The sequence below is a fragment of the Rhinoraja longicauda genome, chromosome 15 (genome assembly GCF_053455715.1).
Source record: "Rhinoraja longicauda isolate Sanriku21f chromosome 15, sRhiLon1.1, whole genome shotgun sequence".
NCBI lineage: Eukaryota > Metazoa > Chordata > Chondrichthyes > Rajiformes > Arhynchobatidae > Rhinoraja > Rhinoraja longicauda.
The window spans coordinates 16,023,696-16,037,429 of record NC_135967.1 but is presented as its reverse complement, the minus strand read 5'-3'; the positions used below and the strand labels follow the sequence as shown (position 1 = coordinate 16,037,429).

Here is a 13,734-nt window from a genome sequence, read left to right as displayed (position 1 = left end):
AGAATGATGCTGGGATTAGGGGGTATTAGCTACAGGGACAGACATGGATTATTTTCTCTGGAATGCCGGAGGTTGGGGAGAGACCTCCATTGTTATTAAAATTATAAGAGGCATAGATAGGGTAGACAGTCAGAATCTTATTCACAGGATGGAAAAAAATCATATACTATAGGGAGTAGCTTTAAGGTGAGAGGGGCAAAGTTTAAAGGTGATGTGCGGGCATGTTTATTATACAGAGGGTGGTGGGGCCTGGAAAGCATTGCGAGACAGATACGATAGTGGCATTTATGAGACTTTTGGATTGGCACACGGATATGCAGGACATGGATGGATATGGATAATGTGCTGGCTCAAAGGGCCGAATGGCCTACTCCTGCACCTATTGTCAGGCAGGTATGAGTTGGACTTGGCATCATGTTTGGCACAGACATTGTTGGCCAAGGGGGCTGTCTTGTACTGCAGTTCTTGCTGTGTTCTATTTCGGTGGCTCAGTAGGAGAGACTCCTGTCACTGAGCAAGAAGTTGTGAAGTCAGGTTTTGAGCATGTAGGTTGACACTCCAGTGTCGAGATTGCTCCACTTTGGGAAGCTTCCCTTTCATGAGGTGTTGGCTTGGTCTTGTCTGCTCCCTCAGCTGGATGTAGAAGATCCATCCACAGGCAAAAAGAGCAGGGGAGATACAAGGAACATGCTGGAATCTTGAGCAAAGCACAAAGTGCTGGAAGAACTCAGCCGGTCAGGCAGCATCTCTGGAGGGTAGACGTCGTTTCTGGTTGATAGATGGTGCAGTGGGGAGAAGGGGTGGGGGAGCAGGAAAAGAGGTGGGGCCAGGACAAAGCCGGCAAGTGATAGGCGGATATGCAGGTGAGGGTGGTTTGATTGGGAGATGGATGGAGATAGTGACAAAGCCTAGATGTGGAAAAGAGAGCAAAGTGTGTCAGATAAGGAGCGGAGAGGAAAACTTGAAGTGATACTGGGTGGAAGAGGACTATTGTGTTGTTAAAACACTGGAGCAAAACCAGCGCTTCAAACTAATAATCCAGGCATCATCTCATTGCACTTGGAGCTCTCATTTGGCTATCAAATTTCTCCAAATGTACATTGCTGTAATGTGGGAAAATACCAGGGCCAATCTGTATTTCTCAACAGTGTGACTTTTCTCTCATATTTTCATCATGTTCCAAGTTGCTATTAATATTGTGAACTGCTGCCAGCTGCCTCCAGATATAAATGCAGAGAAGAAACAGTTTGTTATTGGCATGTTTAATAATTTAGTAATGGCATAGCATGTCAAATGACACATGCATAAAACATGAAACGTTGCATACTTTACAGTAAGAGGCATCTCCCAGTGGAATATCATTCCATATTTGTTCCATTGTTAGATATCTTCACTTCACAAATTATGAATTTTATTAACATGTGTAAGAATCTTGCAGATGATACAGAAAAAATGAACCCGGCTTTTCTTTATCATACCTTTTGCTACATTCTGAAGTACATTGCAGCAAATGCATTGTGTAGCCAAAACAGTAGCCATGTTAAATGAAATAAGTGATCAGTTAATGGAGGTGACTGGGGGCTGTTTGTGTGACTGCAGTGTTAACAGAATATCAATTAAAAAAAGTGGACTCCTGTATATTGGCAAAATCAAACGTGACTCGAGGACTGTTTCACTAAACATTTGCCCTCTGACCGCCACAGCCTGCTGGATCTCCCGGTTGCTAACCTTTATAAATTTCCTTCCCATTCCCATCCTGACTTTTCTGCCATGGGTCTTCTCTATTGCCGCATGCAAACTCCTATTCTGCTTCGATAGTTTACAACTTAATGGCATTTCCTCTAACATCACCTACTGCATGGAGTGTTCTTGATGTGGCCTCCTTTACATTGGCGAGACCAGGTGCAGAGTCAGCAACCATTTCACCAAACACTTACGCTCAGTCCGCTAAGGCCTACTGACTTTCCCGGTTGCTAACCATTTTATTTCCCTTCTCATTCCCTTACTGACCTTTCTGTCCTGGGCCTTCTTCATTACCAGAGTGAGGCCACACACAAACTGGAAGAACAGCACCTCATATTTTGCTTGGGTGGCATACAACCCAATAGTATGAATGTTGAATTCTTTAATTTCAAGTAATGCCCCCTTACCCCCCTCCCCTGAACATCTGAAGTAAAGCAGCTAGATCATTAGAGTGGGCACAGAGAAAAAGCAGCTTTATTAGAAGGGGTTATTTGAGTAAGGGAGAACTGTTTCTTCAGGCAAAGGGATTGATGATCAGAGGGCACAGGTTCCACTAAGAAAGGCAACAAAGCAGGAGGAGATTATGCTTCAAAAAGAACATCATGCTGAGGATTGTTGTGATCTCGAATGTGATGCCTCAGGGCAGTGAAATAAGATTCAGTGGAATATTTCAAAGTTAAATTACTTTAAAAGCAAAAGATTTTTCAAGATTTGGAAAACAATTCTGAGAAGTGTGATTAATTGAAAAAATGTAGTAGTGTTTGAATTTCCTCTGCTACTGCAGGCTTTTAGTGGAACCAGAGTTTCAGATCTGTGGGGAGTCCACTCAAGACCGAGATGAGGAAGAATTTTGCCCAAAGGGTCATGAGTCTGTAGAATTGCTTGTGCCAGAAAGCAATGGAGGTTGATTTCATGAACATGTTCCATAGGAAGTATCCTATCCAGATGCATCACAGCAAGAAATTGGCAGAGAATTGCATGCTCAGCCCAAACTACGACATAAAGAAAATGCACGGCAAATTGTGAGCGCAAAAAGTGCAGCAGTTTGTCCATTCACAGGAGAAGCAGTTGGATCTTCACTTGATCTATCAGTCTCTGGTCAGTGGCTGGCGGACCTGGGATCCCTCCCTTCCTGCCCAAACTCTACTTTAGCATGGGCTTGGTTCTCTCTGCCAAGTATTGTGCCGCCTTGAATTGCTGTGTATTTCCAGTGATTATTGTTCCCTCAATATCCCTGTGTCCTTGAATAAGGATGATATTAATTCTCTCTTTTATTCTCCCCAGAGTTCCAAAAGGATTTGAAATTGGCTGCTTTCTAATGGGAACACTCACCCTTTCTAAAACTGAAACTGGCAAGAAAGCTGTAAGTACTGTTGCCTATTCCAGTCATGTTGGCACTGCCCAATTGGTCCTCCTTCAATCTGTGTGGCACGTTTGTTTCTTAGGAGTTAACGATTAGTTTGGCATCTAGCTAGCCCCAGGATTTGGCTGTTATCTGGTGCAACAATATAGGAACATTTCAACAAGGTGCTGTTGATCACATTTTATCTGAGGTTCAACTCAGCTCATTTGCGTTACATTTTTATGCCCACAACTATCAAGATGTTCTTCTCAATTTTCACAAGGTCTGGAGGGAGAGTTTCAAAATCCCACTGCCCTTTTCCCCAGTGGCCCATTCCTTCCCCCTGGGGCTTCCTCCTGAAAACCTTCCATCTGCCTCTTTCCCTTTCATGTTCTCCTTGAAACCATTGACCATTGCCCCAGAGGACAGAGTCATACAGCACGGAGACAAGTCCTTCAGATCAACTCATCCCTGCTGACTAAGATGTCACACCTAAGCTAGTCCCATCCGCCCATGTTTGGCTCATATCTCTCTCAACCTTTCCTTTCCATGGGCCCAGCCAAATGACGGATGGAAAAAAATAAGAATGTAAAAAAAAATCTTATCCAGTTATTTTGAACTGTAAAGGAGTTCTCTCCACTGTCCGGAGTGCAAGTAATAAAAAGCTCCCTCAGCAATATCACTAAGGTATAATCATTGGCTACTTGTGGGAGCTTGCTGTGTGCAAATTAGGTGTTGCCTTTTGTACATTACAACTGCGCACCAAGACAAAAGTACCCCATTGGCTGTAAAGTTCTGTGACTACCTGGGTTTATGAAAGAAGCTGTAGAAATAAAATTATTTGTTATGCTCGGCTTCTGCATTTATATTTACTACTCTGGAATCTGAAAAAACAAGCTAATTGTTATGAGCCCACCTCGACTGGCTGCTCTCAGGGACTTGTATTGTTTCAGATTAAACATCACTGTAACCTAACAGAATGAGGTTTTCCTGCCCTTTTCCTGGAGTGAAGCATTGATTGTCCCTTTAAGAGAGTAATATTAGCTTGGTGTAGCTTTATTTGAAGTCAAACAGGTTCATCCCTCAGCTCAGGAATAGTTCTACAAACTAAACTGCACAAATGGATTTTCCAGGCATAGATGTTGAGTTGAAATTATATTTGTGTCAATGATTTTGGCTGACTGGTTTCTGTAGTTGCAGGTGATTGCTCCATTAGGAAGCAGATTTCACGGTTCTGTTCACAGGAGGGATTAATCAAGCGTGCTCTTTGCACCTGGCAACCCTGGTCAAGTATTTGATCATCTTCAGCTTGTAGCGATGAAGGAATGGTTTACTGAGTGTTTTTTATTTGCATGTAGCAACAGCCCAACACCTTGCATTTCTGTTGTCTTTTCAACTCTACATAATGCACCTAATCTCCTCACAGATGTGCTGTCAAGCTAAGGTTTATCGTCAGACCACCTCAGGTTGGTGCAAGAGGCGATGTCTGGAGCTGGGGGAAGGGTGCTCAGGCATATCGAGGGAATTTAGAGCTCAGTATCCAAGTTACAGAAAGTATGGATAATGATAGTGGGGCACAGAGTTGTCACGGTTGTTATGGAACCAGCTTGCCAGCATGGAACCAGGACCATCATTCGGCCTTAGATTATTGTCACGTGTACCAAACTACAGTGAAAACCTATCTTTTGCATGCTGTCTAATCAAATCAGATAATACTATACTTAAGTACAATTAACCCAAACTCAAATACAATGGGCAGAGCAATGAGAAAGTTACAGAGTGCAGAAGTTATTATGGCACGGTGGCACAGCGGTAGAGTTGCTGCCTAACCGCGCCAGAGACCCGGGTTCGATCCTGACTATGGGTGCTGTCTGTATGGAGTTTGTATGTTCTCCCCATGTGGGTTTTTCCTGGGTGCTTCGGTTTCTTCCCACACTCCAAAGACCTACAGGTTTGTAGGTTAATTAACTTTGGTAAAGATTATAAATTGTCCCTCATGTGTAGGATAGTGCTAGTGTGCGGGGATCGCTGGTCGGCATGTATTCGGTGGGTCAAAGGGCCTATTACGGCACTTTATCTATAAACTAAACTAATATAGCTCTCAACATTGTAACACACCTGTTCCATAGATAAAGTCCAATGTCTGCAATGGGGTAGTGGTTGATTGGACAGTATCCTAGCTCATGGAAGGACTGTTCGTTCAAATAGATGGATTGAATCAGGAAGTTGCCAATTGGAAAATTTAAATTCAAATAATTAAATCAACTTTAAATTAAAGCCAATCACATGAAAACCACGGAACTACAGGACTGCTGTAAAAATACATCTGGTTATCTACGGCTTTTCAGGAAAATAAACTGCTGACCTTGCCTGTATGTGACACTAGACCCATCAAAGTGGTCAACTAAAACGCTGCCTCAGTTCAGGGATAGCAAGGGAAGACAGTAAATGCTGGCATTACCAGCATGCCCACATAACTGAATAAATATATCCCCAGTTGTACAGAGAAGATTTATGAGGACTTTGTCAAGAATTGAGGGCCTGATTTGTAGGGCAAGATTGGACAGACTGGGTCTTTATTCGCAGTCATAGAGTGATATAGTGTGAAAACAGGCCCTTCAGCCCAACTTGCCCACACTGGCCAACAATGTCCCAGCTACACTAGCCCCACTAGTCTGCGCTTGGTCAATATCCCTCCAAACCTGTCCTATCTATGTACCTGTCAACTGTTTCTTAAACGATGGGATAGTCCCAGCCTCACCTACCTCCTCTGGCAGCTTGGTCCATACACCCACCACCCTTTGTGGGTGAAAACGTTACCCCTCGGATTCCTATTAAATCTTTTCCCCTTCACCTTGAACCTACAGTGCCCTCCATAATGTTTGGGACAAAGACCCATCATTTATTTATTTGCCTCTGTACTCTACAATTTGAGATTTGTAACAGGAAAAAATCACATAGTTAAAGTGCACAGTGTTAGATTTTAATAAAGGGTATTTTTACACATTTTGGTTTCACCATGTAAAAATTACAGCAGGGTTTATACATAGTCCCCCCATTTTGGGGCACCATAATGTTTGGGACACAGCAATGTCATGTAAATGAAAGTAGTCATGTTTAGTATTTTGTTGCATATCCGTTGCATGCAATGACTGCTTGAAGTCTGCAATCATGGACATCACCAGTTGCTGGGTGTCTTCTCTGGTGATGCTCTGCCAGGCCTGCATTGCAGCCATCTTTAACTTATGCTTGTTTTGGGGGCTAGTCCCCTTCAGTTTTCTCTTCATCGTATAAAAGGTATGCCTGGCCACTCAAGAATTTACCATTTTTTAGCTTTGAAAAACTCCTTTGTTGCTTTAGCAGTATGTTTGAGATCATTGTCTTGCTGTAGAATGAACCACCGGCCAATGAGTTTTGAGACATTTGTTTCAACTTGAGCAGATAGGATGTGTCAATACACTTCAGAATTCATTATGCTACTACCATCAGCAGTTGTATCATCAATGAAGGTAAGTGAGCCAGTATCTTCAGCAGCCATACATGCCCAGGCCATAACACCCCCACCACTGTGTTTCACAAATGAGGTGGTATGCTTTGGATCTTGGGCAGTTCCTTCTCTCCTCCATACATTGATCTTGCCATCACTCTGATATAAGTTAATCGTCGTCTCACCTGTCCACAATACCTTTTTTCCAGAACTGTGTTTGCTCTTTTAAGTACTTCTTGGCAAACTGTAACCTGGCCATCCTATTTTTGCGGCTTACCAGTGGTTTGCGTCTTGTAGTGTAGCCTCTGTATTTCTGTTCATGAAGCCTTCTGCGGACAGTGCTCATTGACAAATCCACACCAGACTCCTGAAGAGTGTTTCTGAACTGTCGGACAGATGTTTTGGGGATTTTTCTTTCTAAAAGAGAGAATTCTTCTGTCCTCAGCTGTAGAGGTCTTCCTTTGCCTGCTAGTCCCTTTGTGATTAATAAGCTCACCAGTGCTCTCTTTCTTCTTAATGATGTTCCAAACAACTGACTTTGGTAAGCTTAAGGTTAAGGTTTGGCTGATGTGTCTAACAGTTTTATTCTTGTTTCTCAGCCTCATAATGGCTTCATTGACTTTCATTGGCACAACTTTGGTCCTCATGTTGATAAACAGCAATAAAAGTTTCCAAAGATGATGGAAAGACTGGAGGAAAGACAATGTACTGAAAGACTATGTACTGAAAGCTCTTTTATACCTGCATTAAGGCGGGATTTAAACACACCTGAGCAATTACAAACACCTGTGAAGCCATGTGTCCCAAACATTCTGGTGCCCTGAAATGGGGGCCCATGCATAAACACAGCTGGAATTCTCCTACTCTGGGCAAGATACTATGTGCATGTACCCAATCTATTCCTCTCATGATTTTGTACAGGATTATGTACATGATTCCTTGGAGTGCAGAAGGCTGAGGGGTGGTCTTACAAAGGTGTATAAAATCATGAGGTGGATAGAAAGGGTAAATGCACTGAGTCCTTCACCCAGGTTAGAGGAATCAAGAATTACAGGGTTTGGCTTTAAGGTGAGAGGGGAAAGAGTTTAATAAGAACCTAAGGAGCAAATTTCTCACACAGAGGGTGATGGGTATATGGAATGAGCTGCCAGAGGAAGTAGTTGAGGCAGGATCTACTACAACACTCAAAAGACATTTGGACAGGTGCATGGATAGGAAAGGATTAGAAGGATATGGGCGGGAACGGGAAAATGGAATTTAGATCGGCGTGAGAAGGGCCTGTTTCCGTGTTGTATGACTCTAATCCCCATGTATCTAATCCCCAACTATCAATTGCCAATGCATTGCAGGTAAATTCTTGTACATCTTGCCAAGAGCTTGGAAACTTCGATTGGCTTTAGGAATCCCTAGACCTTCCACCCCTTCCTCGTTTCATTTTAATTTCAGAGGGAATAAAGGATTGTCACTCGACAAGTAACTGGATCAACATGCCACAGGAGGCGATGGTCCTAATGCGAGTATGGATGGCATTGTGGGTAGTGGCCCGATGGGACTGTTTCTGTGCTCTACAACTCTGTTACATTTGCATAGTGTCCTGTGTACCCTTCGGTGGTCCCAAGATACTTTTCAACCAATTAAGTACTTTTTGGGATGGGAGTAGTCAGTACTGCAACACAAATAAATCAATATTGACAATGTAAAAGGGATTTATGTTGGTATACTAAAATTGCATTCGAGCCCCCATACAGTCACAGTTACAGAGGCCGACGTCAGAAGATCCTTCAGGTGGGGGTGAACCCTCAGAAAGCATCTGGACCTGATGGTATACCCGGTCGAGTTCTCAAGACTTGTGCAGACCAACTGGCTGGAGTTTTTGTGGGCATTTTCAACCTCTCGTGCGTTCTCCCTGGCTCTCCACTCTGCACTGGGCCACTTGGACAATAAAAATATTTACGCCAGGCTGTTGTCTATAGACTACAGCTCGGCGTTCAATACCATCATCCCCTCCAAGTTGGTTACCAAGCTCACGGAACTGGGTCTCTGTGCATCCCTCTGCAATTGGATCCTCGACTTCCTCATCCACAGACAACAGTCTTTTGGAATTGGCAGAAATGCTTCTGCCTCATTAACAATCAGTAAGGGAGCACCATAAGGTGTTCAGCCCCCTGCTCTATACTCATGACTGTATAGTCAGGCATAGCGCGAACTCCATCTTCAAGTTCGCCGATGACACCACTGTTGTTGGACGAATTACAGATGTGATGAGTCAGAGAATAGAAGTAAGATCGACCAATTGACCAAATGGTGCCAGCACAACAACCTGGCTCTCGATATCAGTAAAACCAATGAACTGATTGTGGACTTTGGAATAGGAAGAATGAGGACCCACAATCCTGTTTATATTTTGATGGTGGAGAGAGTCAAAAACTTCAAATTCCTGGGCGTGCATATTTCCGAAGATCTATCCTGGACCCAGCACACTGATGCAATTATAAAGAAAGCGTATCAACACCTCTACTTCGTGAGAAGATTCCGGAGATTTGGCATGTCAGAGAGGATTCTCTTAAACTTCTGCAGGTAGAGAGCATTTTGACTGGTTGCATCAAGGCCAGGTTCGGCAACTTGAATGCCCAGGAGCGAAAAAGACTGCAGGAAGTTGTGAACACTTCCCAGTCCATCACCGCCTCTGACCTCCCCACCTTCGAAGGGATTTACCGGAGTCGCTGCCTCAAAAAGGCAGCCAGCATCATCAGAGAGCCACACCACCCTGGCCATACACTCATTTCACTCCTGACATTGGGAAGAAGGTACAGGAGCCTGAAAACTGTAACGTCCAGGTTCAGGAACAGCTTCTTCCCTAGAGCCATCAGGCTATTAAACACTACAACCTCAAATAAGCTCTGAACGACAATAGACTATTATTGATATTATTGCACTATTGTTTGTTTTGAGTGTGTGTGTATGTGTGTATATATATATATATTATATATATGTGTGTGTGTATACATACTGGACTTTTTTTCTCTCGTTTATTCTTTTTACAGTGTACTAATTTTACATATTCTGTTGTACTGCAGTAAGTAAGAATTTCATTGTTCTATCTGGGACATATGACAATAAAACACTCTTGACTCTTGCATTATTAAATTGAGTGCAAGAAATAGCAATGCCAATGGATCCCATGCTCCCACTTTCCTTGAGCCTCCATTGAGCCCTTTGATGAGCGGTAATGTAGTATTGGATAATCATCTTCAGTATCTTTAAACTGACTCCCCAAGTTTGCTGGTTATTGAGAGAATTTTGTGAGTAAACACCCAGTGCAGCGACCCTAATGGGTCATATCCGAAATTTAGGAGCAGAGGTTGCAAATGAGATAATATGTGTTCAAACTCTTGGCTAGTGCTCCTGTTGCTGGAATTCTTCGTTATTCGTTTTGCTCAGTCAGTGGATGGGGCTTTGAATGGGTGACTAATCCAAGGGCCTTGCTAATCAATGGGCCACTGTGCACCTTTTGAGCTGTTACATGAATGTGCATGGTGGTATCATGCATATTAATTGTACAATTATTTTCAGGATGTGCACACTGTCTTCTACCATCTGATATCTCCGCCAAACAAGACAAAGAACGGAACCAAAGACAAGCCAATAAAAGAAAAAGAAAAAGAACCAAAAGAGATGTTCGAGGAAGCTTTAAGAGACCTCAAGATACAGTGGCTGTCCAAGTATGTAACACAAATTTGGGCGATCAAAGCCAATTTATTGCAAGCTGATTTACACTTTAGAGATACAGCACAGAAAGAGGCCCTTCGCCCACCGAGTCCACGCCGACCTGCGATCACCTCGTATACTAGCACCATCCTACACACTAGGGACAATTTACAATTTTACTGAAGCCAATTAACCTTCGAACCTGTGCGTCTTTGGAGTGTGGGAGGAAACCGGAACATTGGGAGAAAACCCCGTGGTCACAGGGAGAACGTACAAACTCCATAGAGCGAGCACCCATAGTCAGGATCGAACCCGGGACTCTGGCACTCTGAGGCAGCAACTCTACCGCTGCGACAGCATTCCACACTGGTGGACAGCTGAAATCCACAGTTGTAAAACTGGAAATTTCTTATTGGAACGTAGAACGTTCTTGGAGTTTTTAAAAGGGTAGAAACTGAAACACTGTTTTTGCCGTTGAGAAGAGTCTGAAATTGGAGGGCAGGGTGAGGACCTCGTCTTTGAGGACTGAGGTGAGAATGCTTATTTTAGCAGATTGTGAATCTTGAAATTATCTCGTAGAAACATAGAAAATAGGTGCAGAAGGAGGCCATTCGGCCCTTTGAGCCAGCCATTCATTGTGATCATGGCTGGTCGTCCCCAATCAATAACCCATGCCTGCCTTCTCCCATATCCCTCGATTCCTCTAGCCCTAGAGCTCTATCTAACTCTTAAATCCATCCAGTGATTTGGCTTACACTGCCCCCTGTGGCAGAGAATTCCACAAATTCACAACTCTCTGGGTGAAAAGGTTTTTTCTCACCTCAGTTTTAAATGGCCTCCCCTTTATTCTAAGGCTGTGTCCCCTGGTTCTGGGCTTGTCCAACATTGGGAATATTTTTCTTGCATCTACCTTGTCCAGTCCTTTTATAATTTTATATGTTTCAATAAGATCCCCTCACATCCTTCTAAACTCTTTTCAATCTTTCCTCATATGACAGTCCCGCCATCCCAGGGTGCACTGCCTCAATTACAAGGATGTCCTTCCTCAAATTAGGAGACCAAAACTGTACACAATACTCCATATGTGGTCTTACCAGGGCCCTATACAACTGCAGAAGAACCTCTTTACTCCGATACTGAAATCCTCTTGTTATGAAGGCCAACATTCCATTAGCTTTCTTCACTGCCTGCTGTACCTGCACGCCAACTTTCAGTGACTGGTGCACAAGGACACCCAGGTCTCGCTGCACCTCCCCTTTACCTAACCTAACTCCATTGAGAAAATAATCTGCCTCCTTGTTTTTGCCGCCAGAGTGGATAATCTCACATTTATCTATATGATACTGCATCTGCCACGCATCTGCCCACTCACTCAACCTGTCCAGGTCACACTGCAACCTCCTAACATCCTCTTCACAGTTTACACTGCCACCCAGCTTTGTGTCATCTGCAATCTTGGTAGTGTTGCTTCTAATTCCCTCTTCCAAATCATTAATATATATGGTAAACAGTTGCGGCCCCAACACCGAGCCTTGCGGCACTCCACTCGCCACTGCCTGCCATTCTGAAAAGGACCCGTTTACTTCTACTCTTTGCTTCCTGTCTGCCAACCAATTTTCTATCCATGTCAACACCCTACCCCCAATACCATGTGCTCTAATTTTAGTCACCAATCTCCCGTGCGGGACCTTATCAAAGGCTTTCTGAAAGTCTAGATACACTCCATCCACTGGCTCCCCTTCATCCATTTTACTTGTCACATCCTCAAAAAATTCCAGAAGATTAGTCAAGCATGATTTCCCTTTCATAAATCCATGCTGACTTGGACTTATCCTTTTACTGCTATCCAAATGCACTGTTATTACCTCTTTAATAATTGACTCCAGCATCTTTCCCACCACCGAAGTCAGGCTAACTGGTCTGTAATTCCCCGTTTTCTCTCTCGCTCCTTTCTTGAAAAGTGGGATAACATTAGCTATCCTCCAATCCACAGGAATTGATCCTGGATCTATTGAACATTGGAAAATGATCACCAATGCATCCACTATTTCTAGAGCCACCTCCCTGAGGACCCTGGGATACAGACCATCAGGCCCAGGGGATTTATCATCCTTCAGTCCCATTAGTCTACCTAATACTATTTCTCGCCTAATGATAATTTCTTTCAGTTCCTCTACCCCCCTAGATCCTCTTCCAATACATCTGGGAGATTGTTTGTGTCTTCCGTAGTGAAGACAGATCCGAAGTACCTGTTCAACTCTTCTGCCATTTCCTTGTTACCCATAATAATTTCCACCGTGTCTGCCTTCAAGGGACCCACATTTTATTTTGCTACTCTTTTTCTCTTAACATATCTAAAGAAGCTTTTACTGTCCTCCTTTATATTCTTGGCCAGCTTCCCCTCGTACTTCATCTTTTCAGCCTGTATTGCCCGTTTTGTTACCTTCTGTTGTCCTATGAAAGTTTCCCAATCCTCTGGCTTCCGGCTACTCTTTTCTTTTAGTTTTATTCCATCCCTAACTTCCCTTGTCAGCCATGGTTGCCTCCTACTCCCCTTAGAATCTTTCTTCCTTTTTGGAATGAAATGATCCTGCGTCTTCCGGATTATGCCCAGAAATTCCTGCCATTGCTGTTCCACCGTCATTCCTGCTAGGATCCCTTTCCAGTCTACCTTGTCCAGCTCCTCTCTCATACCTTCATGGTCCCCTTTTTTCAACTGCAACACTGACACTTCTGATTTACCCTTCTCTTTCTCAAATTGCAGTTTAAAACTAATCATATTATGATCACTACCTGCAAGCGGTTCCTTTACCTCGAGTTCTCTTATCAAATCTGGTTCATTGGACAACACTAAATCCACAATTGCCTTTTCTCTGGTAGGCTCCATTACAAGCTGCTCTAAGAATCCATCTCAGAGGCACTCTACAAACTCTCTTTCTTGGGGTCCAGAACCAACCTGATTTCCCCAGTCTACCTGCATATTGAAATCCCCCATCACCACAGTGGCATTATCTTTCTCACATGCCAGTTTTAACTCCTGTTGCATCTTACACCCTACATCCAGGCTATTTGGGGGTCTGTAGATAACACCAATTAGTGTCTTCTTGCCGTTACAATTCTTCAACTCAATCCGCAATGACGCTACCTTGTCAGTCTCTATGTCTTCCCTCGCAAGGGACTGAATTTCATCCCTCACCAGCAGAGCTACCCCACCACCTCTGCCCACCTGCCTGTCCTTTCTATAGGATGTATAACCCTGAATATTAAGTTCCCAGGCCCGATCCTCCTGCATCCACGTCTCTGTAATCCCCACAATGTTGTATCTACCAACCTCTAACTGAGCCTCAAGCTCATCTACTTTACTTCGTATACTTTGCGCATTCATATACAATACTTTCAATTCCTTACTCATCTCACCCTGCACATCGATCCCTATCACACTTGGCCATACTCT

The 13,734-nt window shown here is 43.5% G+C and overlaps 1 protein-coding gene across 2 annotated transcripts in view; it reads left to right on the top strand.

Moving 5' to 3' along the window:
* Window positions 1-13,734, top strand: part of LOC144600541 (tripeptidyl-peptidase 2-like) — an 88,598-nt gene that overhangs the window by 55,699 nt on the left and 19,165 nt on the right. For both annotated transcript variants that reach the window (XM_078412224.1, XM_078412225.1), the window contains exons 23-24: window positions 3,028-3,106; window positions 10,146-10,294. In XM_078412224.1, the coding sequence (XP_078268350.1) occupies window positions 3,028-3,106; window positions 10,146-10,294 (228 nt within the window). The remainder of the gene's footprint in view (window positions 1-3,027; window positions 3,107-10,145; window positions 10,295-13,734) is intronic.